Source organism: Kogia breviceps, chromosome 10 (assembly GCF_026419965.1).
Source record: "Kogia breviceps isolate mKogBre1 chromosome 10, mKogBre1 haplotype 1, whole genome shotgun sequence".
Taxonomy (NCBI): Eukaryota; Metazoa; Chordata; class Mammalia; order Artiodactyla; family Physeteridae; genus Kogia; species Kogia breviceps.
In genome coordinates, this window is record NC_081319.1 from 19,086,612 (window position 1) to 19,114,089 (window position 27,478).

General features: G+C 47.6%; 1 protein-coding gene across 12 annotated transcripts in view; it reads left to right on the forward strand.

Annotated features, from left to right (window-relative positions):
- The window catches only part of EIF4E3 (eukaryotic translation initiation factor 4E family member 3), a 148,238-nt gene that overhangs the window by 13,706 nt on the left and 107,054 nt on the right, over positions 1-27,478 (forward strand). For 7 of the 12 annotated variants that reach the window (XR_010842506.1, XR_010842505.1, XM_067043631.1 and 4 more), the window contains exons 1-2: positions 11,357-11,558; positions 26,042-26,114. Coding sequence is in view for 5 of the 12 variants with exons in the window: in XM_067043631.1 (XP_066899732.1) it covers positions 11,386-11,558; positions 26,042-26,114 (246 nt within the window). In the remaining 7 variants the exon portion in view is untranslated. Of the gene's footprint in view, positions 1-7,578; positions 7,749-8,197; positions 8,346-11,356; positions 11,559-26,041; positions 26,115-27,478 lie in introns of those variants that run through there. The other 5 variants (XR_010842507.1, XM_067043633.1, XM_067043636.1 and 2 more) reach the window with 2 other exon arrangements.

A 27,478-nucleotide genomic window follows, 5' to 3' on the forward strand; every position in this document is an offset into this window, starting at 1 on the left:
GATCTGTTGGTTTATATCTCTTAAACAGTCCCTCTCTAGAAACAGATGGTTCGACCAAACTTACAGCAAATGCTAAAATAGCTGTTAATTTGTAGTTGGACTCTGATGTTTACTAGTCCCATATTGTTTATTTAATAAGCATATATAGTCTTTGTACACTTTTTCCACAGTGTTCTGTTTTTAGCATTTGGGAGCATAATTCAAATCCTTCCCTAAGTCAAGGGCCGAGATCATTTTTCATATGACAGAGAGACGTCTTCAGGGAGGTGAAACTTGTCCTCAAGAGAAGAATTTGTACATATTAGGAGCACAGGCTTGGAACCAGACTGACTTGGGTTGCAACTCTGTACATCTTGCTGTGTAATTGTGGGAATGTTCTTTAACCATTTTGAGCCTCCAGTGTGTAAAACGGGGATGATAATTGTATCTACCTCATAGGGTTGATATGTGGAACAGCTGAGATAAGTAAATGTGGAACATAGTTAAGCAGTCATGAAATTGTAGCTATTATTGCTGTTGGTACTTTTTTTTAAGTAGTCTGTATTATTTTAGTGCAGCTTTAGGTTGACAGTAAAACTGAGCAGAAGGTAGAGAGACTTCCATTACTCCTATTACCCCTACATATGCACTTCCTCCCCCACTGTCAGAATCCCACCCAGAGAGGTCCAGTTGTTAACAATCCATGAACCTAAATTGACACATCATTGTCATCCAAAGTCTGTAGTTTACATTAGGATTCAGTCTTGGTGCTGTACATTCACTGGGTTTGGACAAATGTATAATGACATGTATCTATCATTAGAGTACCGTACAGAGTAGTTTCACTGCCCTGAAATTCCTGTTTGTCTATTCCTCCCTCCCTCCCCACTAACTGCTGTCAAATACTGATCCTTTTACCGTCTCCACATTTTTCCGTTTTCCAGATTGTCATATAGTTGGAATCATATAGTATGTAGCCTTTTCAGATTGACTTCTGTCTCTTAGTAATATGCACTTAAGCTTCCTTATGTCTTTTTATGGCCTGATAGTTTATTTCTTTTTATCCTTGAATAATATTCCAGTTGATGGTTGTACCACAGTTTATTTATCCATTCACCTGCTGGAGGACATCTTGGGTGCTTCCAGGTTTTGGCAATTATGAATCAAGTTGCTATAAACATTTATCTACAGATTTTTGTGTGAACATATTTTCAACTACAATACTTTGGATAAATATCAAATAATATGATTTCAGGATCGTATGGTAAGAGTATGTTTAGTTTTGTAAGAAATCGCCACTGTCTTCCAAAGTGGCTGTACCATTTGCATTCCCACCAGCAATGAATGAGAGTTCCTGTTGCTCCACATCTTCTTCAGCATTTGGTGTTGTCAGTGTTTTGGATTTTGTCCATTCTAATCAGTGTGTACTCGTATCTTGTTGTTGTTTTGATTCGTAATTCCCTAATGACGTGATGTTGAGCATATTTTCATATGCTTATTTGCCATCCGTATATTTTCTTTGGTGAGTTGTCTGTTCAGGTCTTTGCCCATTTTTATTTTTATTTTATTTTATTTTATTTTATTTTATTTTATTTTATTTTATTTTATTTTATTTTATTTTTAGTGGTACGAGGGCCTCTCACTGCTGTGGCCTCTCCCGTTGTGGAGCACAGGCTCCAGACGCGCAGGCTCAGCGGCCACGGCTCACGGGCCCAGCCGCTCCGCGGCATGCGGGATCCTCCCGGACCGGGGCACGAACCCGCGTCCCCTGCATCGGCAGGCGGACTCTCAACCACTGCGCCACGAGGGAGGGAAGCCCGGTCTTTGCCCATTTTTAAATCAGGCTGTTCATTTTCTTATTGTTGAGTTTTAAGAGTTCTTTGTATATATTTTGGAACTGTTGGCATTTTAATTTGAATGACATTGTCTTAAGTGCTTGGACAAAGGCTTTGTTGAGACCTCAGCATTCTAGGCTGCAAAACATGAAAAATCTTTTTTTTTCATCTTTTGGAAGGAGGTAGAGAAATTATCTTCACCTGAAAAAAATTACAGGATGTTCCCAAAGGAACATCTTGATCCAAAAAGAATTTCCAGCTACCTCTTAGATATACTGTGACTTCATGGGCCTTCCATGCTGTGAATCTTTCCCCACAAAATTAGCTTGTACCATGTGTTTCTTGATGATTGCCTGGGAAATGACTGCTCATCACAGCCTTGCCTTTCTTCTGTGTCTTTCTTGCATGTGTGTCAATTAACAAGGGCCCTGTGCTGTAGTCAGCAGCAGTGACAGCACACCTGTTAACAAATCACTGCAAGTTCCAGAGAACTGGCCTAGATCGTTCTGTAAAAAATAGTCACTAATGCTATAGAAGAAAAATATGTCCTATTGTTAATGAAGGTGCTATTATATTGTCTGGTTTCCATCCTTCACCCCTTCACTGTGTGTCAATAGATTTATATCATGGGATTCATTTTCATTTTATGGCTTTTATTGACACCCCAGTTCTTTTGCAAGTAATTTTAATTCTCCCTTTTGTGAGAGTGAGGCTCTGTGTCTTTGTAGTTCTATATAAAATAAAGGGAATGATTGTTTTTAATGCAGATTTGAAAGAAATATAATGGATTTCAGCTACAACAATTTCTCCCCATTTAGAGGAGATGAACACCTAGTTAGATGAAGAACGTCACTCCTAGTATAATTTGAATATATCCTGTTTCCATGACAACTTGTACTTACCAGCTTGCCTGCAAAAGTGGTGTTTGAATTCTTTCTTTGATAAAAGATTTGACCAAACACTGGGGTTCCATTTTTTTTAATTCCAATAATTTCATTCCAGTTTGGGGCTATTATTTTTTTGACATGGGCTGCTTCTGAGGGAAAGAAACCTAAAGACCATTTTGGAGGTAACTTCACCTTCAGAATAAAAGGAGGGGATTCACAGGGCAAATGTTAATGAGCACGGGAAATGAAGATATTTTTGCAGGTCATAATCATTTTCTCCTATCTTCCAGTTAAATTAAATCAAGAGAGATGATGCAATAACTTATTAAGATGCTATTTGATTTGACAGAATTATTTAGTTATTCATTTCCATCTGGACATTATAATCATTAGGCTTGTTTCCTTACTGCTAATGTATGTCTTGCCTTTATGGATGGGTTGTGTCCTCTTACTGCTAAATTTCGATTCTTGCAAAGAGTATGGTCTCATTAATGGTTTTCCCTCAGAATGAGATAGGAGATTATTTGCATCATTGACTGTGCTTTTGCAACATATGAAAGAAACGATGCTGTATTTTATTGACAAGATTATGTTTCATACAATAGAAAAGATGACCCTTGGGTATTTTAGGAATGATAGAGAATCAACTCAAAGTTAGGATAATTCGGAGTTTAGTTCTGAGGGATCTAGGAGGTTTTGAAAGGACAAAAATGATTCTGAATTATCTCCAAGATCATTGTCAACATAGTAAATATTTATGCCACAAGACACACATGCCAGGTGATCTGTGGGCTACCATGTTGCTCATAAGTCCCACCAGGGCCCACATTTTGTGACACACTTTGTGTAAATAATATGTGCATATCCTTCACTTGCCAGAAAAAGACCCCATCTTACCATAAAAACCAAGAAACTTTTAAAGAAATACCATGACGTGCAAATTAACATTATCTACAGAATATGTAATAAATGAAAATCAACAGGAAAGAAGTAAAAAACTGACAATATCTTTATTGGGAGCATGCAGTTCCTGCTGATGGTGAGAGATTAAGTGGCTGCAAGGTTTCATTGGCCTAAGTTGCTGTTTGAAAGCATCTCTGTGATTCCTAATGTAGCACTTTGCACACGGTAGTTCTTGTTCTAAGAATTTTATGCAATTACAAGTTTTTGTTGGTTTATTTTTTTTTTTTTAGAAAACAAGTAATGTGGTTTCATTTCAAAAATTGCTTATTTTCCTTTTCTAATCGCCCATCAGTTGATAATAGCTTCTCAAATTTTAGACTACTCAGCTCTTAAGAAGTAAATGACTTATAAAACAGTTCATGAATGTTTTAATCACACAGGGATTCATCATCCCAATATTTATTGAGTGTCCGCTACACAAGCCATCTGTTCTGTGGAGACCACAGAGGCAGGCTTCCCACCCTCAAGGCACTTAGGCTAATATGGAAAATAAGGTACAGGTGGTCATTGCGTAACATGGCTCATCACCTCTTAGTAGTTGGCTGAGGAAGTTGGTATTTGCTATATCAGGATTTCTTAAGCCGTAGAATGATGTGATTATTTAAGCTTAAACATAAAGCTGTGAAAAGCACGGTGCCCTTCTTCAGAATACCGGCTTGCAGAATGCTTCCCTTCGTGATATCTGAGCCATAACTGACAGCTCAAAACGAAATCTTATCCGTAAAGCAGGGAGCTTCTTAGCCGTGAAGAAGTGACCAGCTGGTTGCTGGTCGCTCTACCAGCAATACACTCCCGCTATACCAGCAATTTTCAGCCGCTCTGGGGACTGGAGGCCTCCATGAGGGGCGTGGCAAGCCACGTGCAACAGCCCGTGCTCCGCTATACCAGCAATTTTCAGCCGCTCTGGGGACTGGAGGCCTCCATGAGGGGCGTGGCAAGCCACGTGCAACAGCCCGTGCTCCGCTATACCAGCAATTTTCAGCCGCTCTGGGGACTGGAGGCCTCCATGAGGGGCGTGGCAAGCCACGTGCAACAGCCCGTGCTCCGTGGACGTGCTCCTAACGCGACCAACCGCCCCAGTTTGCGGAGGACCGAGGAGGGGTTTTCCGGGACTTTCCGTGCCCCAGTCCCACGCAAACCAGGACAGTCGGTTGTTCTACACATTCTCCTCTAACTCTCCAGAGTGCAAAGGAGAACACCCTTGTTCCAACAAGCACAGGAGGTGTGCGGCTCTCCCCGCCAGGAACGGTCATCAGGAAGTGGCACCCAGCACTCGTGGGGCATTTTAAGGGCTCACGCAGAGCCTCGCCTCCAGACAGCACCGCGAGGCAGGGACTAGCGGGGCGCTCACTGTTCAAATGAGAAAAAAGGGGATGCAAAGAGCTTGACTCAGTTTTCCAAAATCACCCAGCTGTTAAGTGTGGGCAGCTCACCTTGCCTCTCTACTGTCCATCTTTTCCTCTCCTTTGAAAACTTCCAAAGACCGTGTGGAAGCCTGCTGGCCTTCCTCTTCAGGTCCTGTTTCTCATCTGAGTCATCCTCACCTCTCTGGTTGATTGACTGGCCTGGCGGAGCATTAATAACTACTCTTTGATAAGGAGTCAGTGGTTTGCAGAGTATATTTATTGCAGGGAGGGGAGGGCACGTAGTGGACACAAACCTCGGTAACAATTTAAATGCCCAAGAGTAGGAGTTGCTTTTTAGGAAGACTAAAGTGCCATGTCCACAATGGATACACTGACCCGGGAGAAAGTCTAGACACTGGGAGATCAATGCACAGACTGTTCCTCTCAATCAGTAGCTGTTGTATACCCAGTTCACGTACTGAACAGATCCTGGTGATGTGTCATACCTACGGCCGGCCGTGGGCACAGCAGAGCAGAACAGGGGCCTGGCCCTCTGGGACCGGACGTTCTGGTGTGGGACGCGCTAGGTCCGTGAGACTGGGACACGTGCTGGGAAGGAAATGATCAGGGGTGGAGGCGACTTGCTGTCGAGCGGGAGGCTGGGGAAGAGGCTGCCCAGGAGGCGTGCATGGGAGAAGGGGCAGCTGTGCAGAACAGAGGGGCTGGAGGTTCAGGAGAGGAACCAACAGGGGCCGATACCTCCACGCTGCCACGGACTTGGAAAGGCAGGAAGGACCCAGAAGATGCTGAGCCCTGGTGGCCACCGGAAAGAGTCTGCGCTTTCTCCCAAGAGCTGTAAGAAGCCAGTGGAGCACTTTAGACATGGTCAAATGGCTGTTTGGGGACAATTGCTCAGGCTGCTGTCCCACAGCGGGTTGGAGGGGGGCTGGTGCCGGAAGCAGGGAGACTAGTGTGCTTGGCCGGACCTCAGCAGGTGAGGCCCGCGAGTGGGTGCTACCCCTGGGAATAAAGAGGAAGAGCAGGGCAAGGGCAGGAAGAACAGGACAAGGACTCTGGGGCTGATGGGTGGACAGGGAGGTGGAAGGTGGGACAACCGAACCTCAATGCCACAATTTCCAAGCCCAGTGCCTGGGAGGACCGCCGTCTCCTCATTGCAAGGGCTTTAATAAGTGCTCTTTCCCTTACCCCTCTCTCTTCCACTTGCAATCCTGAACCAGACCTTCAGGGGTCCTTTAGATTCTGTAACATTGCTTGAGCTTTTTCGATGTGCAGCTTGCAAGGTGCCTTAGACATGTTTTCTCACGCATGCCTCAAAGTGGCAACACGAGGGAGCTCTTATTATTACCTCTTTGTTCCACAGGAGAAATCTGGAGCTCAGCAAGGTGAATAAAACTTCCCCGGGTTACACAGCTTACCTGGGGCAAGGTCTTGGTTAAGGCAGGATTCAGTCTCACTAAAGCAATCACTCTTACACCACACTACAGTCTCCCCCTACACCCCCAGTGTCCCAGAGGCGTTTCCAGTCTCCCCCACCCCTCCTAGCCTTGCCCTGGGACGGACCAGCTGCAGCCCTTGCCTTTGCTGGAAGTGTCTGTCTGGGTCTGTGCCCCTAGCCTGTGCCTCCAGGCCCAGTATCTGGGGAGACAGGTCTGCCATCTAGTGGCCACTGCCTTCCTTTTTCCTCCGAGCTTTTAAAAGAAAGGAAAACGACGGGAGTTTCCACATACAAGACAGGCCTGCATATTTATAGCATCACACCCTGTATACAGGAAACTTCTCAGTCTTAGAGAGAAGGAGCCCAGTAGCAAAAACATAGCATATTGCCAATGAGTTTCTCCACCCATTCAACAAACACTTAAATAGATATATGTATTGGGTGTGTGTGTATCAAATATTCATTCCACTGGAAAGTGTGCTTCCTGAAATAGGGATTTCTTTTGTCTGTATTGCTCGCTAATGAATCTCAAGACCCTAGAACAGTGGCATTTACATAGCAGACGTGCAACAAATATTTACTGAAAGTGGAATAAATGACTACTTAACATTTACTACATCTTTACCGTATACCAGGTACTTGATGTGTACGTTTTCTCATTTAATCCTAATGACATCTCGAGAGGTAGGGAATATCAGGATGCCCATTTCTTAGATGTGGAGCCAGAGGTGCAGAGGGATAAGAAGCTTTCCAGGTTTGGGGAGAACTGGCTTTTGACTCAGGTGTTCTGACTTTAGAGACGCCGTGTTTCATACGGAGTGGAGTGCCCCTTGTGTGCCAGGCCTCGTGTGCAGAATTGCCACCGTTTAGACTAGCGGTAGAAATATATCCCGGGGACCACTTGCCATTCCCCTGCCATGTTTTGTCTTTATTGAGTGAAGCGTCCCTTTGCACAGTGCTGTGACAGCAGTAAATGGAGTGAATTCAGGAAAGGCTCGCTGACCAACTAGTCCCTGTCACTAGCTAGCTCTGTGGCTGTGTCACCTTGTACAGCGGCCCTGAACCTCAGTCAAAGGAGGAGACTGAGTTCGGATCCCTGCCTTCCCTTCCAGCTCCAACATTCTACTGTTCCTGTGACTCCCAGGGAGCCGGATGTGAGTGGAGACAGAGGACCACTTGTTACTAGGCAACCAGTACCCACCTCACCCATGTTGCCATGGTGATGATGAAAGTCTGGCCGATGGGATTACCAGCTCCTGTTAATTGCATATGAAAGCTGAAGGTCTCCGGCTCTTTCTTGCTTGCTCTCTCCATCTTACTTTCTTGTTATTCTAGGAACTGTGGAGAGATCTCCTCTCCTCCATCTGCAGTGTCCCTGAGACAGCCATAGTGCAATGGAAAGCAACTAGAAATGGAGACTGGCTGTGCCTCTGAGTAGCTGTGTGACCTTGGGCAGGTTACTCGGCTTCTCTGGGCCTCCATTTACCCATTTGGAAAATGAAGGTGTTGGAGTAGTGGTCCCTATCTAAGGCTCTTCCCGGCTCTCAAATCCTTTTTGATGCCTAGGGAGCATGTCAGGGGAGCAGACCACACTGTTACTAGGCAACCAGCAGGCACCCTGCCCAAGTTGCCTTGGTGACTGGATGCTGCAAGGGAGGGGAGTAGCTGCTGCAGCTAATTGCTTAATTATTTATGAGTGCCTCAAGTCTTTTCTGTTGCTTTCATTGCTAGGGGCTGTGGGGTCACCTTCTCTTCCTCCCTCCTGCCGCCCCAAGCTGTCTGAGTTGCGTGTTACGCAGTGGGAGAGCACATTGGCCTGGATCTCAAGCTACCCACGTTCTAGTCCTGCCTGTGGTATTTCCTAGAGCTGTGGCCTCGGGTAAGTCACCTCACCTCTCTGGGCCTCAGTTTCTCCATTTGTAATATGGGTGTGCGTAGGTAATCTCCAAGTTCCCTTTCTACCCTGAAATTATTGGAATTCCTGCTGCCCAGTTGCAAAGTGGGAAAGACGAGGGGAGTTTTCCTCATTTCTTATCTTCTAAGGATGATTCTGAAGAGTGATAACAAGAGTTAAGTCTCTTACACGTTTCAAACAGGAAGGGAACAAAAGTCATGCCCATTGTTCCCTCCTTGCTTCTCACCTTAGTCATGTTGCCTGACTGCTTTTATTAATCTTAAGGTGATTTAAATTTTATATCTTTTGTGTATCACCTGCTTCCAAAATAGGTTTGAGGGGTTCACGGTATAAGATGCACACGTGCAATTGGATCATTAACATTAAAATAGGAATATATTAACATAAAAATAGTGATGCTTTTTCATTGGTTGATACTGATGTTGTGATTGAACAGCACATGTAATTTCGAGCATCCTGGAAGCCAAAGCAAAAAGAGAGGGAGGTACATAATTGATATTCAGTAAAGACAAATTGCCAGACTGTTCCTCGTTCTAAATTCTGAAAGTAATGTATCACGTGGTGCATACTCTCTTTTAGAAACTGCAGATAAAACTTTTAAAATATTCCTTTCTTGCTGAGAGTATTGTCACAGAACATAAGGAAGAAGCTAAACTTGACAGTTTGACTAGTTCTAATCAATAAAAAGCAAAAACTCCCTTTCTACCAATGCCTTAGAATTTTATATAAAGAATTAAAGATGTCACTAAGTAAATATAAAATTTCAGAATCAGCCATTATTTATAAATCAATTATATATAAATGTATGTAACCACTTGCATGGTAATTTGGCAATGTAATTTAGCAATTTTAGACACAGACAAAAATTCTTCTTCTCCAAACTTATTCTGAAATAAACTTGTGCAGATGAGGAAAGACATTACATATAAAAAATGCTTATGGTAGCATTATTTATCAAAGAAAACAACTGCAAACCAAATAAATCTTGAGGGCTAGTGAATTAAATTACATTACTTATTTAGAATGGATTACTTTGCACTCCTTAAAATGAAGTAGATTTATATGTTTTGATATGAAAGTCTTCAAATATATAATGTCAATTAAGATAAGGAGGTGCAGCAATGGTATAAAATGCTTCTCTTTCTTTATAAAAGATATAGGTAGGTATACAATTTATATTTGTAGATATATGCCTTTACAGGCATACTTGCATTTTTCCGGAAGGAAACTGTTAACAGTGGTTTCCTCTGGGCAAGAAGACTGATCGTCTTGGGAGGGGAGGAGACTTACTATTGATTTTCTTATTTTTACTATGTGGACCTGTTAGTTTTCCAGTTAGAGAGGCAGTAGAGACTGGCAGTTAGAAGCCTAGACTCTGGACCCTGAATACGTGTGTTCAAATCCTGGCTCTCTCACTAACTGGGTGACCTTGGGGTTAATTTAACTTCTCCACTTTTCATCTATTAAATGTGCTAATAATAGTATCCTCCTCATTGGATTTTGTGAGGATTAAATGAGTTAAAAAGGATAAAGCGCTCAGAATAGCTTAAACACTGCCATATATGCATTTTCTGGAAAAAATAAAAGGAGAAATTAACCAACCCCCAAAATGCATCTAACCAAAAGCGCCCCTTGTATCTCAGAGGTGGAAGGGCTTGTAAATATGTCAGTGCTTCCAGCATCATACGTTGTATAAAAATTATGTTCGAAGCAGGGATTGCAAAGCAGCGGTTTTGTTTTCATTGTGGTCATTTTATCTGAACTTGAATACTTTTTAGGGAAGGCACCTACCCTGGGATTCATAACAGGTGTTTACAATGCCTGTGAAACCCCCGAACCCATCTAGTTTTGTAGCTCCTCTTCTAGTCCATCCCAGAGATGCTCAGGCTAAGAGCGGAATGTATGTATGCTAGGCCACGGAGAAAATCTTTGAGGAGACAGAACTCAACATCCATAGCTGGTAAAGGCCAGAGAGGCACTATCCAGAAATTCAAGCTTAAGGAGGGTGTCCATGTCCATGCCAGCTGTGACATGTGTGTTCACATGCCCTCATGCGTTTCCTTTTCTTTTGAAAGAGAGAATGATAGACACTTGCCAAGGGGCGGTGCTGGGAGGCTCAGGAATCTTAATGGCCAAAGGCGCTTCCTCTGTATTCAAAGGTGCAGAAAGCGGAGGGAGGGCTGGGTTCCTGATGCCCAGTTTCCTCCTCCTTCCTTGTGGGTGCTTTGGGGCAAGTGTGGAGACCTTGGGCTGATTTGGGGCACCCTCATTTAAAGCTGGTCACACTCTGGGCACCTGGTGGCCCCTTCAAATCAGCTGAGTTAGGAAACATGCAAAACTGACCTGTAACAACTTCATCCCCCGGTCAGTGGTCCTGGTTCTGTCTGTCTGACCCTTTCTTTCTGCACTCGTGGGCACTCCAGTCTCTATTCATTTGGCCAGCGGTTCCCCGGGCATCTGTCTCTCACATCCAACTGTGCTTCCATCTGCCTTTCCGTCCCTCCACCCCTCCTCCAACCATCTGCCAGCTTTCCCACCCATCCTTCAGACTGCTGGTATGTCTGTCCACCCCTCCTCCCCTCCCACCATGTGGGTCTGAGACTCCATCCACTGGACCATCCATCCATCCATGCCTCCACCTTTCTGTAGCCCACCCATACATCTTGCTCACCTCCTGTCTGGCTGCAGAACCCACCGCTTGACCCTTCCTCTGTTCCTCCCACCCCTGTAGCCTTGGAAGCCGTCCCCGCCGCCGCTCTGCCCTCCCCCAGACCCGCGAGTCCGTCAGTCCCCGCACGCTGGGTCGGTGCCTGCGCCGCATCGGCCCCCCACTCGCGTGGGCCGTGCTTTTGTTCGGCGGCGCTGCTCCCAGGCCGGGCGGGCGAAAGGCCGGGGCGGGGCGGGGCGGGGCGGCCGCGGCGGGGCGGGCGGGGGCCTGGGTGACTCAGCCGCTGCTCGCCCCGCGGTCCGCGCGTCCGCCGGCCTCGCAGGCGCGGCGGAGAAAATGGCGTTGCCCCCGGCCGCCGCGCCCCCCGCCGGAGCCCAGGCACCCCCGGGGCCCCGCGCCGCCGTCGCTGCCGCCGCCGCGCCGCCGCTGGGCCTGCAGCAGCTCTCGGAGCTGCGGCCCGAGCCGGGTGGGGTCCCGCTGCACTCGCCCTGGACCTTCTGGCTCGACAGGTGAGGGGGTCGCGGGGATCGCCGCCGCCACCGCCGCCGTGCGCCCGCCGAGCCTGCGCCGCCGCTTTGTCTCGGGGCCCGCCTCGCCCGCCCCGGGCCGGGTGCGTTCGGGCGGCCCGGCCCCCAGCCCCGGGCCCCGGGCGCCGGCCCCGCCGCGCGAGCTCGCGCAGAGCCGGCTCGGAAGCCGAGGGTTTGGGGCCGGCGCGAGCGGCTGTCGGGCGGCCTCGCCTCACGGCCGGGAGAGAAAACACGCAGTCGCTAAAGTTTCGGCAGCACTTTTCCTCTTTCTTTCCTTCCGAAGAAGAAACGCCGGCGGGCGGGTATCCTGTCCGGGCAGTGGGAGATGCCGGGCCTGGCGGGGTGATCGGTCCTCGCTGTAAAGTGGGGCGGCTGATGCTGTCCTGGGCACCCCCCACGGGGCTCTTGGGGAACTCGGGACACGACCCTCGCTGTGACAGCGCTCGGGAAAGTCGACCAGCCGCCTGGGAAGTGTGCGGAGGTGGTATTACTGTGGCACAGCGGGCGCCTACCCCCGCCCACCGATGCTGCCTTTGAATTCTTTCTCATCCACCGGGCAGCTATTTCTTGAGCACTTACTGTGGACCCACACGCCCGCTAGGTGCTGGGGATTCAGTGGTGAGCCACGCCTCACCTTGTTGGTAAAGTGGGGACAATTAATAGCTTTCTCAGGGGACAGCTCAGGTACCTTCTCAGAAATGCCTACATGACCGCCGCATCTAAGTTAGCACCCCTGCTACCTCCCATCGCTTATGTCCTCGCTGTTTTTCTTCATAAAGTTTATGATGCTACCGAGTTGTGTTGTGTAGGAAACTGTTTATTTTTCCATCCGTCTCAATCCTTCAACGTTTCCCCCTCTGTTACGCGCCAGTGAGCAGAACTTGTGCCTGGCACCTAGTAGGAGCGCAAGAAACTTTTGACAAATGAATAAATGGATGAATTACAAAGTCCCTTCGTAGAGTATCTGTCACCCAGCCGGTACCCAAGGATGACACTTCAAGGTTGTCCCAAGAGCTTTTGGAAGTTCTGATGACACTGTATTTCTATGGTTAAGTGTTAGGGAGGCATGGATGTGTCCGTTTTCTGTGAAATTTACTCAGTAGACGCAAATCTGGTTTTTAAAAGCCTTGCGTAAAATACCTGCAAGATTTTTTTAAAGTGATATTCATCTTTTCTTAGGGAGACAAGCTCATTCCTTTCTTCCTGTTGGAATTAGCACCCATCTACAAGAACTGACACTTGGAGTCATTGTCTTTTCTGGGGACACACAGAAGTTGGGGGTGGGTAAGATACAGTGAGTCTGTTTTTCTGTTTTTTTTAAAAAAAATATTTTCACTTTCGTTATGAGATGCTAAGAGAGCGTTTTACTGTCAAAACAAGAATGGTTTTGGCAAATTGTAGCAGAATGAAATCATGTGTGTCTTTGTTTTCAAAGGTGTGTTGGAATTGCTGTTTACCTGGTATCTGTTTTCAAGGTGTTAAATCTGGACCTGTGGACCATTGGATACTGGTGGGCTGCTGGAAACAGTACCAAAAGAGTGTGTTTATAAACAGGTCAAACATTAGTCTGCTTACAGGCACAATGTTTTTAAGAATGGTCTAAGATACTAAAACTATATAGCAACACAAGTTTTAAAGAATATCTGGTATCTTTTTTTTCTTTTGGAAGCATAGTTGATGTACAATATTATGTAAGTTATACAGTGTACATACAATATAGTGATTCATAATTTTTAAAGGTTATATTCCATTTATAGTTATTTAAAAATATTGACTCTATTCCCTGTGTTGTAAATATATCTTTGTAGCTTAACACAACTTTTAAAGAATATCTAATATGTTTTAAGTTAAGACCACGGTAACTCCAGTGAAGACAGACTATAGCTTTTCTACTGTGTGTTTGCACATTTTTGTTCTCTGAAAGCCGGTAATCAAATGAAACATGTTACTGCCACCATGTCCAAATCTTCAACAGAAGTTGAAGCTGTATTAATTTAGAAATAATATTTAGTTCCAGCATTGCACATATGAATTCATTTTGCCTGATCCGTCATCCCATAACTACTATTGAACTTTCTCCACTTCTCTGGAGATGCAGGGTGCCCCTCTTTCCCTCGGGGCTGTGAACACATTGTGTTCTAGAGGTCCCCTTGTATCTTTTTTCCCCCCAAGAGAAACAAGATTGTAGAGAGGGTGGTAAGGCTCTCAGGAGAGCCCTTCCAAGGGCAGCCTTCACCTCAGGTAGCTGATGTCTGCCGCCGATGACATCAGGCTCGAGAACCACACCATCCAAAGGTCTCCTGCTAATTGAAAGTCTTTGGCACCTACCTCTTGGCCTGTCCTACCTCCCGGCCGACTCTGTGATGATGAACAAATGTTCTGGCCTCACTTGCATGGTTTGTGAAATGGGGATAAATAATCGTAGGACATTCTGAGGGCCCCATGAGCGCTATGATTGTAAAACACCAGCGAGCGTCCTAGCATAGAAAACGTGTACAGTAAATGCTAACTACTAGAATTATTATCCAGTGCCCCCTGATTACCACCCGTTCACCCATCAGTGGTTCCCCAGAGCACCTTGTCTGAATTCAGTGTTAGGAAGCCAGCATCCTAATTTATCCCCGTCATGGATGAATTTGAGGGTCCTCCCAGTAGAGTTATCTGCAAGTTTCAGTAGTAAACTCCAGTAAGTCTTTGTTTGTTTTCTAATTAGACTTTATGGCTAAGGATTCAAACGTTTGGGCGATAATTTTGGCTGGGGGTGTAGGATGAAGAGTTTTCCTCCCCTTTTCTGGGTATGTAAAGCTCGGACCTGTCTTGATTCTTGGAGGCCACTCTTGGTTGTGTGCCTCTGACTGCTTTGTTTTCATCTCATGGTGACCCCCCTCTCCTCTAAGTTTTATCCATGGGCTCAGTGCTCAGGCCTCTTCTCTTGTTGCCATCCACACCGTGATCTCATGCAGTCACAAGGCTTTCAGCTCCATCTGTACACTGGTGATTCCCCAAACCTGACGCTCATGCATCCAACTCCTCCTCTCCGTCTCCATGTGGATGTCTAATACACATCCTTACTCAACACGTGCCAGACCACTTCCTCGGCTGCCCTCCCCATCACGTCTCCTTCGTCTGTGTCGTCTCAGACCAGAGCACTTAACAGCAACCCCCTCCTTCCGGTTGTTCATCGCCCCCCCCCTCCAAATCTTGGAGTCATCTGTGATTCTCCTCCTCTTCCTCCTACCTCCCCCCCTTTTCTATCCCCTTCCCCATTCTTCTTCCTCCTGCTACATCTGTTAACAGCAAATGCTATTGATTCTACCCTCAAAATGCGTCTAGAATCCAACGTGTTCTCCCCACCTGCATCCCAGACCCTGGACCACACCACATCTGTCACCTGGATGAAGGCAAGAGCATGCTAACAGAAGCATCTCCCCGCTTCTGCTCTTGCCTCGTACAGTCCATTCCCATCGCAGCAGCCAAAGCGGTCCCTTTAAATACCACAGTTAAAACATGTCACTTCTCTGCTCCCGGCTCCTCTCCAAGCAGAAGCCAGATTGCTTATCATGGCCCATGAGATTCTGCAGCATTTCCTGCCCAGCCTGGTACACCTTTCTCCTGCTGTCTCTCTGTCACCCTCCCTACTGCACATGGCCTTTGAGTTTGCTGGACCCCTTGCTCTTTCTCCATCATCCTAAGAGTGGGCCTTTGCCCCCGGGGGTCCTTCCTCCTTGGATGCTCTTCCCTCAGTCATCGGCTAGGTCTGCGCTTCCCTGACTTCCGGTCTCTGCTCGAACGTCATCTTCTCAGCGAGGCCTTCCCTGACCGTTGGTACAGAGTGACCCGCACCTCCTGACACATTCCCTGAGGGCCTGCTCCTGCTTTACGGTCTCTGTAGGGTTAGCACTGTTTGTCTGTCCTCTCTCACCAGAATGGACACTTCCCCCACCACTCTGTCCTCAGCCCCTAGATCAGAGCCTAGGACAGCTCAGCCCACACTGAATATTTAGGGGGCTGTTGAATTCTACCCACGGTGACTTTCCCTTCTCCTGTGGCAGCTGATTTTACTCTAATTTGATCAGTTGCAAATCTGCATCCTAGCCCCGACCTCTCTCCTGAGTTCTGGACACACGTGACCTGCCCTGTTATGGTCAACACCACCACCATCCTACCTGGAACCCCCTTCTCTCTCACGCACCCTTCCCTGTCCAGTTCTGTACTTGACGTTGCTCCGAGGCCAAGCCGTCCCGTCCTCTCCGCGTCCCACCCTCTGCACGTCCTGGGCCCCTCCAGCCCCAATCACATGCTGTAGCCTCCCGCTCCCAAGCTTGTCTCTCCCCAAGCCTCCCTGACCTGGGCTTACAGCTCAGCCTTCTAAACTATGCCCGGTCTCGTCGTTCCAAAACTCCCCGCCCCTCCCCTCTGCCACGGCAGTGGATTTTGGCCCTGTGTCTCTCACCACCTAAGGGTGCCTCTGTTGTGGGGTTGTGTGCTCCAGCCAGGTGGAATTGTGGGTCTGCACCCCTACCTCTACCAGCAGCTGTGATTGACTTTTGTGGTAGAAACTTCTGTATTGCTCTTTTTTTGTTTTGATTTGTTTTTGCGGTGCTCGCGTCTCTCGCTGCCGTGGCCTCTCCCGTTGCGGAGCACAGGCTCCGGACGCGCAGGCGCAGCGGCCACGGCTCATGGGCCCAGCCGCTCCGCGGCACGTGGGATCCTCCCGGACCGGGGCACGAACCCGCGTCCCCCGCGTTGGCAGGCGGACTCGCAACCACTGCGCCACCGGGGAAGCCCTGTGTTGCTCTTTTTAATGTGAAGCCCACCTCCTTTTCAGTTTCATCACCTGTGTCTCCCCAACTCCATTATGCCGCCCAGTCTGCCCATTCTCTCTGGTAACAACAGCAAACGCCTGGCCCTTCTGCTGGATAAACCATGGACTTGCCAGCCTCTGAGATTTGTCTTGTGAAGTTCCTTCTGCTTGGGTTGCCCTCCTCCCCTTTGTCTACCTAAAAAGCTGCCACACGTCCTTGGAGGCCTTCTTGAGCTGCCACCTCTATAATTGTCCTTCAAAGCGCTTGGCCCAGGCATGATTAAGCCCACCTCCTTTGTGGTCCTACCGCATTTTTATAGCCTGTATTTGTATTACGGATCATTAATTCCTCCTGACCGTGAGACACATAACTGCCTCGCGTTTGCTCCCGCAGGGGCACCTTAGAGTGTGCATAGTAGCTACCTAGTGAGTATTTGTGTTCTTGTGTTTTGAATCACGAAGGTGGGCGCTCACTACATGGCCCACCAACCCCACCCCATCAGGACTTAGCTCCACCCAGTCAGTGTTAAAAATTACAGGCTCCCGGGCTTCCCTGGTGGCGCAGTGGTTGAGAGTCTGCCTGCCGATGCAGGGGACGCGGGTTCGTGCCCCGGTCCGGGAAGATCCCACATGCCGCGGAGCAACTGAGCCCGTGAGCCATGGCCTCTGGGCCTGCGCGTCTGGAGCCTGTGCTCCGCAACGGGAGAGGCCACAGCAGTGAGAGGCCCGCGTACCGCAAAAAAAAAAAAAAAAAAAAAAAAAAAAAAAAATTACAGGCTCCCGTCCCTGCCCCAGACCTGCTCCATCAGACCTCTGGGGTAGAAGGTGCACTTGTAACAAATGCCTCAGGTGCCAAAACGTCACAGTTGCTGCTCTGTTTGTTGATGAGACTAACTGAACACATAGTCGCCAGTGTTGTAGGTGCTGAGAATGCAAAGGTGACAACATGGGCCTGGGCCTCCCAGGAGGTTCCACACCATCTGCTTCAGTGGCATCAGTGCAGAGTTCAGCCAGGTACTGAATTCTAGAGGGACCCGCCTTCCAGGGTGGAGTACGTTCAAGTGTGTTCCAGTGGTGTCTCCATAAGAACACGTCTCATGGAGGCTGGGTTCCCACCCAGGCCTGACAAAGAGGATCTGCAAATCATCCTTGTTCATCCCAGAGCGGGCTACTGGGTCTAGGTGAGGGCAGGGGGCTGCATGGAAGGCCGTAGGTGACAGGGAGAAAAGTGGCTGGAGTTTCGACTTTTCCTATCCTTTTTCCCCATTCTTGCCTTTCTGAACCCACAAGCTCTCTTAATGGGCAGGGTTTTATTTTCTGTAAGAGGCAAAGGGGTTCTGGGTACTTCAGGCAGGGAAAAGCCCTGACCTAGGGGATCACAGCCTGGCCAACTGTGGGTCAGTAGCTGCTTCCTACAGACAGGCCTAAAGGCCCTAAACAGCCTCACTCGGAAAGCTTACTAGTCCTTACCTGGTACTAGCTTCTCGAAAATATATTTTCCTGCTTTCAGCATTACAGAGGCCATTTCCTTATTTCCGAACCTAAGACAGCTGGCAAGACTTCGGTGACCTGGCCCTTCTTAGTTCCCCTGTCGGCTCTGTAACACTGTTACACTTCTCTTTCACCCAGCCTCATGTACTAAAGGATTAATTAATATCGAGCTGAAAAGAGTCCCAGTTGCTGCCGGCAAGGAGCTCAAAGGCCAGGAGTGACAATAGACAAGAGAAGGGAAAAAAATCAAAATCAAATAAACCTGCAAAAGTAAAGCATTTAGATTATATAGATAGTTTCAATAGATGCACTATTAAATGCTGTTAATAGGCCCTGACCCATTTTTGCAGGTGACTCTTTGTCATACAGGAAGCTGGTGTAGCCACAAGCCACAGATCTATTTAAAAGTGATTAAAATGAAATCGTCTTTAATGGAGTGAATGATATACGAGGGACCCTCTTCATCAAGTACCTGGGCTCGTGCAGATTTTCCCTCTGGCAGCAGAGCCTGATGTCAGTATATTCAACAGGACATCGGGCTTTTAGGAGACATACCCCTGGCTTCAAAATTTTCTCCGTTTAGGTTATTCTCTTGGCTGAAATGAACTGATCTCTCACGTAAGGTGAAGTCATCATTCGTTTTTTCACCAAACGTTTACCGTGTGCATGTGCCCTGGGCACGTCTATCCATAGCTTGGCTATCCTGTAACATATGGAACGTTTTAAACTTTTTTTTTTCACTTTAACCTACTAATGTTCACAGCTGTTTACTTCAGTGCATCGGGCACTAGACTGGAGCCGTACCTAATTATCCACAGAATCCTCACAATACTGAAGTAGGCTGTACCAGCAACATTTTACACATGACACAGCTGAGGCGCGGACAGGTAACTTGCCTGAGGTCACACAGCTCACGTAGAACAGAAACGGGATTTGGAGTAAGGACTGTGTGACCCCAAGCACGCGCATCCCTCACCCCACTGAACACTGCTTCCCTGTGCATATGAACGGTGAGTGGGACACAGTTCTCCCGTGTTTCATGTCCTCAAATACGGGAGCTGGGCAGGACTTGAGAGGTCATCTGGACCTGCCACTGGATTTCTCAAATAAGGAAACTAGGAGCCAGTGTCACAGGAGATAATTAAGCCAAGGACTCCCTGCTTTAAAATTGGCAGAGAAAAAGAAGAGAGCCCCACCTAAAACCCATGTTTAAGTACCTTTATAGGATTGTCCTTCACATTTAATGATAACCCCGTCTTAATCATCTCTTTGGGTGATGAAAAAAATGCATCTGTGAAAATGATGATTTTTTTTTTTTTTACATTTTTCTGATGTTGCTGTCTATATTCCATTAGCTTTTATTTCCCGTTTCTTATGGTCACTTGCTTTACATGATGTAAATCAACAAACCTCAAACTTTGATGAATAGACAAATTGCCTGGGATTCAGCAGGTGTCAGGTGCGGCCTGGAGGCTCTGCAGCTCTAACAAGCGCCCAGGTAATGCTGCTGGTTGATGGACTGTAAGTGGCAGGGATGTGGGCAGTGTTTGAGGAAACCTTTTCAGCTTCTTTCCTTTGTAGGAAGCATCTCCCGAAATCCAGGTCCCTGGTAAGCGGTGCTGTGCTCTGCTAACAGTTAGCCAAGGAATGGTTAAGATCATTTCTGAGGTACGGACAAAGGCATCTGTCCCCATGGAGTTTATTCCTGAGCTTAGCCTGCAGCAACCAGGTGGGGGTTAATGGAGAAGGCTCATTTGGACTGCTGGAAAGTCAGGGTTGAGGGTTGCAAGGTGCAGGAGAGCTGAGAATGTAGTTGGTGCAGCGTCGTGTTTGCAGCACCGAGCGGAGCAGGGGGTCGTGCTGGAAGTGATTAGTTTGCGCTCCTGACAAAGAGCCAGGTTGCCAGGGACCCTTGGTTCAAGTACCAACTCTCCTGTTAGCCAACTGTGAGCCTTTGGGCAGGTCGCCACCCTCAGACTTAGTTTGCTTATCTGCAGAGTGGGGTTGCAACCGTTATTTACCTCACGGTGTTTAACTAATAATGCATGCGTGTAGCACACGATGTGTGATCTGTTCACCTACTGGGAACGCAATAAGTCTCTCTTGAATGAGAGAGGAGATAAAAATGCTTTGAAGCGGCTCAGACTCAAATTGAGCTAAATGAGTTCTGTCTTGTGAAGACTCTCAGGAACCTGCTTTAATGAATAGAAAAAGATGATTTGTAAATAACACATTGAATTATTGCATGTAAGTGGTGGTTATGTGCCTGGAAACCATTTAAGTTGAATAGTTGGTCCAACTTTTTGACTTCCTGCCTTCTCCTAATTCCCCCAATGAAAAGGGATTTTAACCAGTTTTACATAGAGAATCTTAAGATGCATTTGCTCTAATTCCGTGATTAAGTTGAAGACACACAGCAGCAATATAAAGCTGGACTTGGGGATTTTGTAACATTAAGAGTTCCTCTGACATCGTACACTAATCATCTACCTGGCAGACCTAGGAGGATCCCTACCCACTCCTGCCTTAACCATAACAGCTTCTGGATTCGCCAGGTCCGAGTGGAAGCAGCTCCTGGAAGCTGTGGCCTGAAGCCCAGAGAGACTGGCGCCGGATGGGCTTTTCTTTCCTGAGGATGGACCCAGGAGTTTCTCAGCTCTGTGTCACTCTCACAGACTTCTTGGGATTTTTGCCCTCGGTCCCACAGATGAGAACATGTGCTCGGTGTCTCTTAGTTGCGATGGCTTCCGCCTCTGTTCCTCCTCTGCTCTTGCTGCTGCCGCTGGTGACAACAGCAACTGTTGCTCGTTAGACGCCAGTTGCTGTGTAAATACTGTATGCGCCTTAGCTCTTGCGGTCTAAGTGGGGGTAGAGACCATTCTCAGAAAGGGGAAGCGAGGGTCACGAGAGTCAGGCTTGTCTCACAGCCGTGGCTGGCAGAGCTGGAGCTCGGTTCTGTCGATTTCAAAGACCATCCTCTCAAGCCCTCTGCTTTCCTGCCTGGCTGCCACAGCCCAGCTTGGCTTTTTGTTCGGTAAATTACCTTCCTCTCACGTCCAGCCTCAGAAAATGATGACCTGTAAATGCGTTCTTCCCGAATTGTGTTCCTTGTATCACGTTTTGGGCTATCGTTATTGCCAAGGGTTCTGGTGGCGTCTAACCCTGTCCCGTGTCTCTGCTTCTCCCCCCCCCCACGCCAGCCCCTGCCCCCCAGCAGTGTGGCTAAATGGGTGGTGGGGGAGGAGAGAGTAAGTGGCTGGGCCCAAGGATGGAGTAGGTCACCTAAGAAGGGCTGAGAGGGGGATTTGGCGGAAGATGTGCTGTCTGTGACCACCCATGCTGGCAGTGACCGCTTGGTGTTTTACTGAGAAGCGTCCTCATCCGAGAGGCAGATCGTGGGCGTCAGAGCCAGAGAGACCAGGGAAAGAACCCAGACCTGCTCCTCAAAAACAGGCTCACTGAGTTTGTTTCCTAGTCTGTAAATGGAGATAATGATACCAAGCTGGCAAGCCTGCTGTAAGGATTAGAGATGTATAGGCAAACCCCTCTCATACGGTACGTGCTCAGTAGAAGGAAGCCATTATTATATTACTATCATTGAATCAGAGGGGAAACTCCTAGTGGAACAATTCAGACCCCTTAACCTGATCCATCCAGGAGGCATTTCTTGCTCCATTGCTGTGTTCTCAGCTCCAGCTGTGTACTGTGAGAGGGTGACGACGTAGTATTCAAAGAATGTGAAAGTAGGTCCTGATTCCTTGGTTCTGCGATTGTCCACAGCTTTGGCTATAGCCTTCCAGGAATGGACACATTCAACGTTATATTACTGGTAGACTCCTCCCTCAACTTTCTCTCAAACCTCCTGCCTCCCAGGCCAACCAAGAGGAACCTAAACATTGTTTCTTTGCCTTCAGGAATCTGGGAAATTCAGAGAGGCAGGGGTCCCAGTTCTAGAGCATACACTTCATGGGGACAAGGGCTTCGTCTCGAATGAGCACTGCTGTATCCGCGTCAGCTAAAAGAGGTGTGCAATGAATCTTTGGTGGTTAAATAGATTATAGGTCTTCTTAGGCTGTTTGTTGCACGTATACAGCAAGGTTTCTCAGCGTGGACTCTTGCCGTTTTGGACCTGATCGCCCTTTGTTGCGGGTGCTATCCTGTCCAGTCCTGGCTTCTGCCCGCTCGATGCCAGCAGCACCCCTCAAGTGGTTGGTGATAACCGGAAATGTCTCTGGATATTGCCAGATGTCTTCTCCTCAGAGACCCCATCGCCTCTACCTAGATGAGCATCCTTGGTCTGCAGAGAGAGGGTTTGGTTAGGGTTTTGTTGAGAGGTTTGGGTATCTAACATGAAGGAAGTCAAAATATTTTTTTTTAAGATGTGAGAATGTACTGTATGTATAATACCAGTAAAAAAAAAAAAAAAAAGTCTCTTTCATTGAAATCCACTACACACACTTCCCTTCCAGTTGCTGCAACTATCTGTTAGAGGAAAAGGGAAGAGAGAGGGTTGCCGGCTGCCTGCTGCTGGGGCTGCAGCTTTGCCAGCCAGTAGCTACCATCACTGCTACTTTAAGAAACAGTAACTGTAGATGGTACAGCTTCCAGTTCAACTTTGAATCAGCAAGTCCACTACAGACTGACCTGTTTACAAGGCAGATCACTTACAAATCTCGGCTTGTTTTCCCTTTTAAAATTGATTTTGTGGATATGGCCCAGTTCTCTTTGCTAAAGATGGCTGAGGGTCAGGCACGAGGTATAGGCTCTTTAGTGTTTTCTAGTCACTGTCTGGATCAGATTTGGCTCGCAGGAGAATGGCTTTCCTTGCGCTGGCCACGCCAGCCAACCATTCACTACTGTCAGAAGTTCTGCCAGCATTTTTCTTATTTTGATAGCTGGATATTCATAAAACTGTCCAGCATCTGCAAGGAACCTTGAAAATTAGAGAATCCAACCTTCTTCATTAAGAAATTAGGCAACTCGGGCTTCCCTGGTGGCGCAGTGGTTGAGAGTCCGCCTGCCGATGCAGGGAACACGGGCTCGTGCCCCGGTGCGGGAAGATCCCACATGCCGCGGAGCGGCTGGGCCCGTGAGCCACGGCCGCTGAGCCTGCACGTCTGGAGCCTGTGCTCCGCAACGGGAGAGGCCAACGGCACTGAGAGGCCCGCGTAACGCACAAAAAAAAAAAAAAAAAAAGTAGGATTCAGCAAAAACGGCAGCCTTGATGAGAACACACCAAGAGTCAATTATAAAATTCCATTTAAAAATGTAAGTGTGTAGTGGCTTCCCTGGTGACGCAGTGGTTAAGAATCCACCTGCCAATGCAGGGGATACGGGTTCGAGCCCTGGTCCGGGAAGATCCGACATGCCGCGGAGCGACGAAGCCCATGCGTCACACCTACTGAGCCTGCACGCTAGAGCCTGCGAGCCACAACTGCTGAAGCCCGCGTGTCTAGACCCTGTGCTCTGCAACAAGAGAAGCCACCAGAACGAGAAGCCCACACACTGCAACGAAGAGTAGGCCCCCGCTTGCTGCAACTAGAGAAAGCCTGTGTGTAGCAACGAAGACCCAACGCAGCCAAAAATAAATGAATAAATAAATAAATTTATTTTCTTTAAAAAGTAAGTGTGTATATGGCTTGACTGGACAGTTTAGCAGTGAGGGGTAAAGAGCAGGAAGTCTCAGGTCACCTGTAAGCAAATCAGGTTTTTGTGGCCTGAGGCACCTTATCAAACCTCTGTAGGCACTGGGCTGCTCAGCTGTAAAATGGTAAGAAGTAATGATGACGTCTGAATATGCAGGCTTGTGAGGATTCAGGGCTGTGATGAAGGTGACTTGCTGAGCACACAAGCGAGAATTCAGTCCGTGATCGTCAGCCTCTGGCATTGTTGTCCGGCGAAGCGCTGCCTCCCTGTCATGCTAGAACCCTTCTTGGACTCTGGAGACTATAGAGGTTTCTTCAGAAACCTAGAGCAGTGAAACTGGACAGAAATAAATGACTTTGTATAATTGTCTCCTGCACTAGAATATGAGTAAAAGACCAGAACGTGGAGACAGAGGCATTTAAAAAGAGGCATGTAAAGCAAAGGTTTATCAGTGATTTTTTTTTTTTCTGGGTGAAATGGTGGTATTCTCATGTTGTATTTGCTTAAATTGACGTCATGTTGTATGAGGTGAACGCTCAAATTATACTCATGCTAAACCATCATAAATTGAATGGTAGCTTTAAAAATCAAGTAAAAATTCAATACACACAGTTTTAAAAAGGAGAAAATGCAAAGGAAATTTCCTACCTTTGGATCCTTATACCACCCCCATTAGGGAAAGAACCCTGTCTATATTCTGCTATATCCTTTGGGCAGCCAGGGATATATCTTCCTAGCATATCTGGTGGAGAAGTCAGCTAAACTCTTCAAAGGAAGAAAAGTCAGTATTAAAATAAATGCCAGTAGATTTTCATATAAAGGCAATCGATTGTTCATGTGAAAACCTCAGAAAAGGTTACGGTTTGGGGTGGATTTTTTTTAGTTTTTTTCCCTCAATCCTTTTGTAATTTAAACCCCAAACAGCATAAAACCTGTATCAAATAGCAAATTAGTATTTATCGAAGTCAATACTGTAGTACCCCGGGCAGTCCAGATAGAGCGACGGATGCACCGTGGGTCATTCGCCACCGTCGCGGGTGCTGATCCAGGGCCTCGCTCTTCATCACGTTCTGCAGCGTAGCCATTTGAGGCTTCGGGTCTGGCGGCAGATTGCAGTCACGGTGGTTATTGTGGATTTGCGTTTGTCAAACAGCGTCCGGCACGCTCATAATAACTAGAAAAGAGTTGTAAACCTGGTGCTTCGGGGAAGATTTATTGATCAGACCACCTGCTCAACAGGGTCCCTTGTTGGCCTCCACACGAGTCCGTAATTATGCTTCCTCGTGACCTCCAGGCTAGGGAGCGGTGTTCCGAAATGCGTTTTTTATATCAGGTCCCTGTGACTGGTCCGTAATTCCGGGACTGTAGCCTGCAGAGCTCTGTCCCTGGTGCCTGATGCTTGCCCCACACCTGGGCCTAGCCCTCTGCTGTGCCATCCCCTCCACCGCTGAGCTGCCTCAGTTTTGTGCACATCTCTTGCCAGGAAGTTCACCGTCTTGAGGTCCCCTGGGGACTGTGTCTCGGAGGGTCAGTGGCTGGTAAAGAGCGTTCCTTTTCTAGATTCCAGACCCTAGTGGGTCAGCTGTGAGCTGTGCTTGCTTCTCAGCACCAGCCTCTTAGTTCTTAGAGCCAGACATGGGGCTGTCACGCATTACTTGAGTTTTGCAACCTTAGGCCTGATGTAGCCGGACCCCAACATTGCTGAGCAAGACCTGCTACTTCAGTATAGGGAGAAAGGAAAGGCAGCCAGGATGGAGAGGCTTCACATCTGCAGATGGATGACACTGCGTCCCGTTGCCCCCAAACCCAGGACACGGTGCTGGGTGAAGCCGGTCACAGTGCGTGGCTCTTCTGGTGAATAAGCTGGTAGTATGTTGCCATCTAGTGGAACGTATGGCAAACAAAAGATTAATGTATTCTGACCGCAGAGTTCAGCAGAGCTAATTAAATCAGCCAGAGGAAATAACTGGAAGTATTTTCTAAAGGCGGGTGTTTTGGAAACACGTGCAAATTCAAGTGAGGCGAAGGGTGACTTTTAGTAATCATGTTTTCTTAAAGTTGGCAAAAGGTCACCCGGGAGTTCATAAATATCTACCACCAAGGAACTAACAGATTTTTCAAACATATAACCAGGTCAGGACCCTTCATTGTCATGGTCATCTATACAGCAGGCCCAGTTTCCTATCCCAGAGTTCTAGGCCAAAAAGGCTTGGTTATCACATGGTTATTTTTGTATTTTTTAAAATGTGATTTTTAAGGTTTCCAGTGTCTTTCTCACATTTCCAGTTTTCCCGCTAAACTCCCACAGGATAAATATGTTTATTTTTAGGAGACGCGAGCACCTGACTTGACAAAGGAGGAGTTGCACATTTTTAATTCTAACTGGCATCCCAGGAGTGTCCGCTTCGGTGGTTTCAGACCTGCTTTGTGTGAAGACCTGCAGACTTACATTGCATTGTGGAATGTTTCATGAACACTGAAACCTTTTCCTTGTTTCTTTGCTCTTTTGCTTCTGTTCGCTTAGATCCCTCCCCGGTGCCACAGCGGCGGAGTGCGCATCAAATCTGAAGAAAATCTACACAGTACAAACGGTGCAGGTAAGATCAAGAAACCTGCTGTTCGTGGGACAGTTAATCATCCAACCTGAGACCTGTGCTGTGCTGGCGGCGCCCACCCGGGGCTGTGCCCTGACCTCAGCTCTCATATCCACCCTGGCAGAGCGGCCCTCTGCCACGTCCACCCCAAAGGCCAGCTGAGCACATGCCGCAGTGGCCCGCTCTTCTCTTGGTGACACGTGGAACCTTACCGTCTCCCAGACCCTCGTGACTCTGGTGTGGTTTGGACGATGCTACTCTTGTGTCCTCTTTTAAGCACCAGCTTAGCTGCTCCCTCTCTGGCTCTGTTTGCCATCGGGGAGAGGCCCTGGCGCCCACCTGCAAGCTTACTGAAGGTCGCAGGGCAGGATAGTGTTGAGCCTGAAAGTGGAAGGTCTCGGACCCGTGTCCTACTCCACGTTCAAATTCCAGCATCCTACACTGGGCAGGGATCAGCCCTCTAATTGGTGTAAGACTGGTGTGATGGTAGCACCTGCCTCCAGGGGTGGGTATGAGGGCCGAACGAGATGGTGTCTTTATCAGGCTTAGCAGGAGACCTGATACGTGGTAGGTTGTCAGCAAATGTCAGCTCTTAGATTCTCTTAGTTCTTTCTCTGCCCAACTCTTAGGATGAACATTAAAATAACAACAACAACAAAAAAAGAAACCTGGTTTATTTAGTTGATCACGTTACTGTTTTCTTCCAGAGCAAACTCTATCAAGTTTCTCCCCCTCCTCTAGTTTAATACCTTGTTGTACACAAGCTAAGCCTTTTAAGGCTGCTTCATACTTGCATTGACTGTGTGTCCTGAATTTTCTAGAAGGGCCAGTTTTAAATTGCGTGTTCTGCCCTTAAATCTTATAACGTCTTAGAAATTCCAATAGATCGGTGTCTCTTCGGCAGCCTCTCACTTGCACAGGAGTTGTGCAGAGATCTTTTTTCAGGCCCTTCTCCCAGTGTCTGGTTCCGGAAAGTTAGTACTCATGGTTATGCGGTCCCAGGAATCTGGTTGTAAAGTGCCTCGTGTGGCCACAGAGGGCCCTAAGCCAGGTGTAAAGACGCAGTCCCAACCACAGGCCGTCTCGGAACTGTTTGGGAAGATGACCTAAGCACGTGGAGAGTAGAATAACAGCGCTGTTGTAAGTAAGCATTCAGTGCCAAGTACAGGCAGGGTCACAAGACAGCACGTGGGCCACCATCCAGAGGGACAGATGCTCTCAGAGGCCAGGAAGGGGTCCCCTCCACTTCTGCCCGTGGTGACATTATGGACCTTGTTACCTCTTCCCGGCACCGCTGTGTAAGCCTCAGAGCCCTTGATTCTAAAGCCTGTCCTCGTGTAGAAGTTCTTAGAGCCCACTGATTTTTT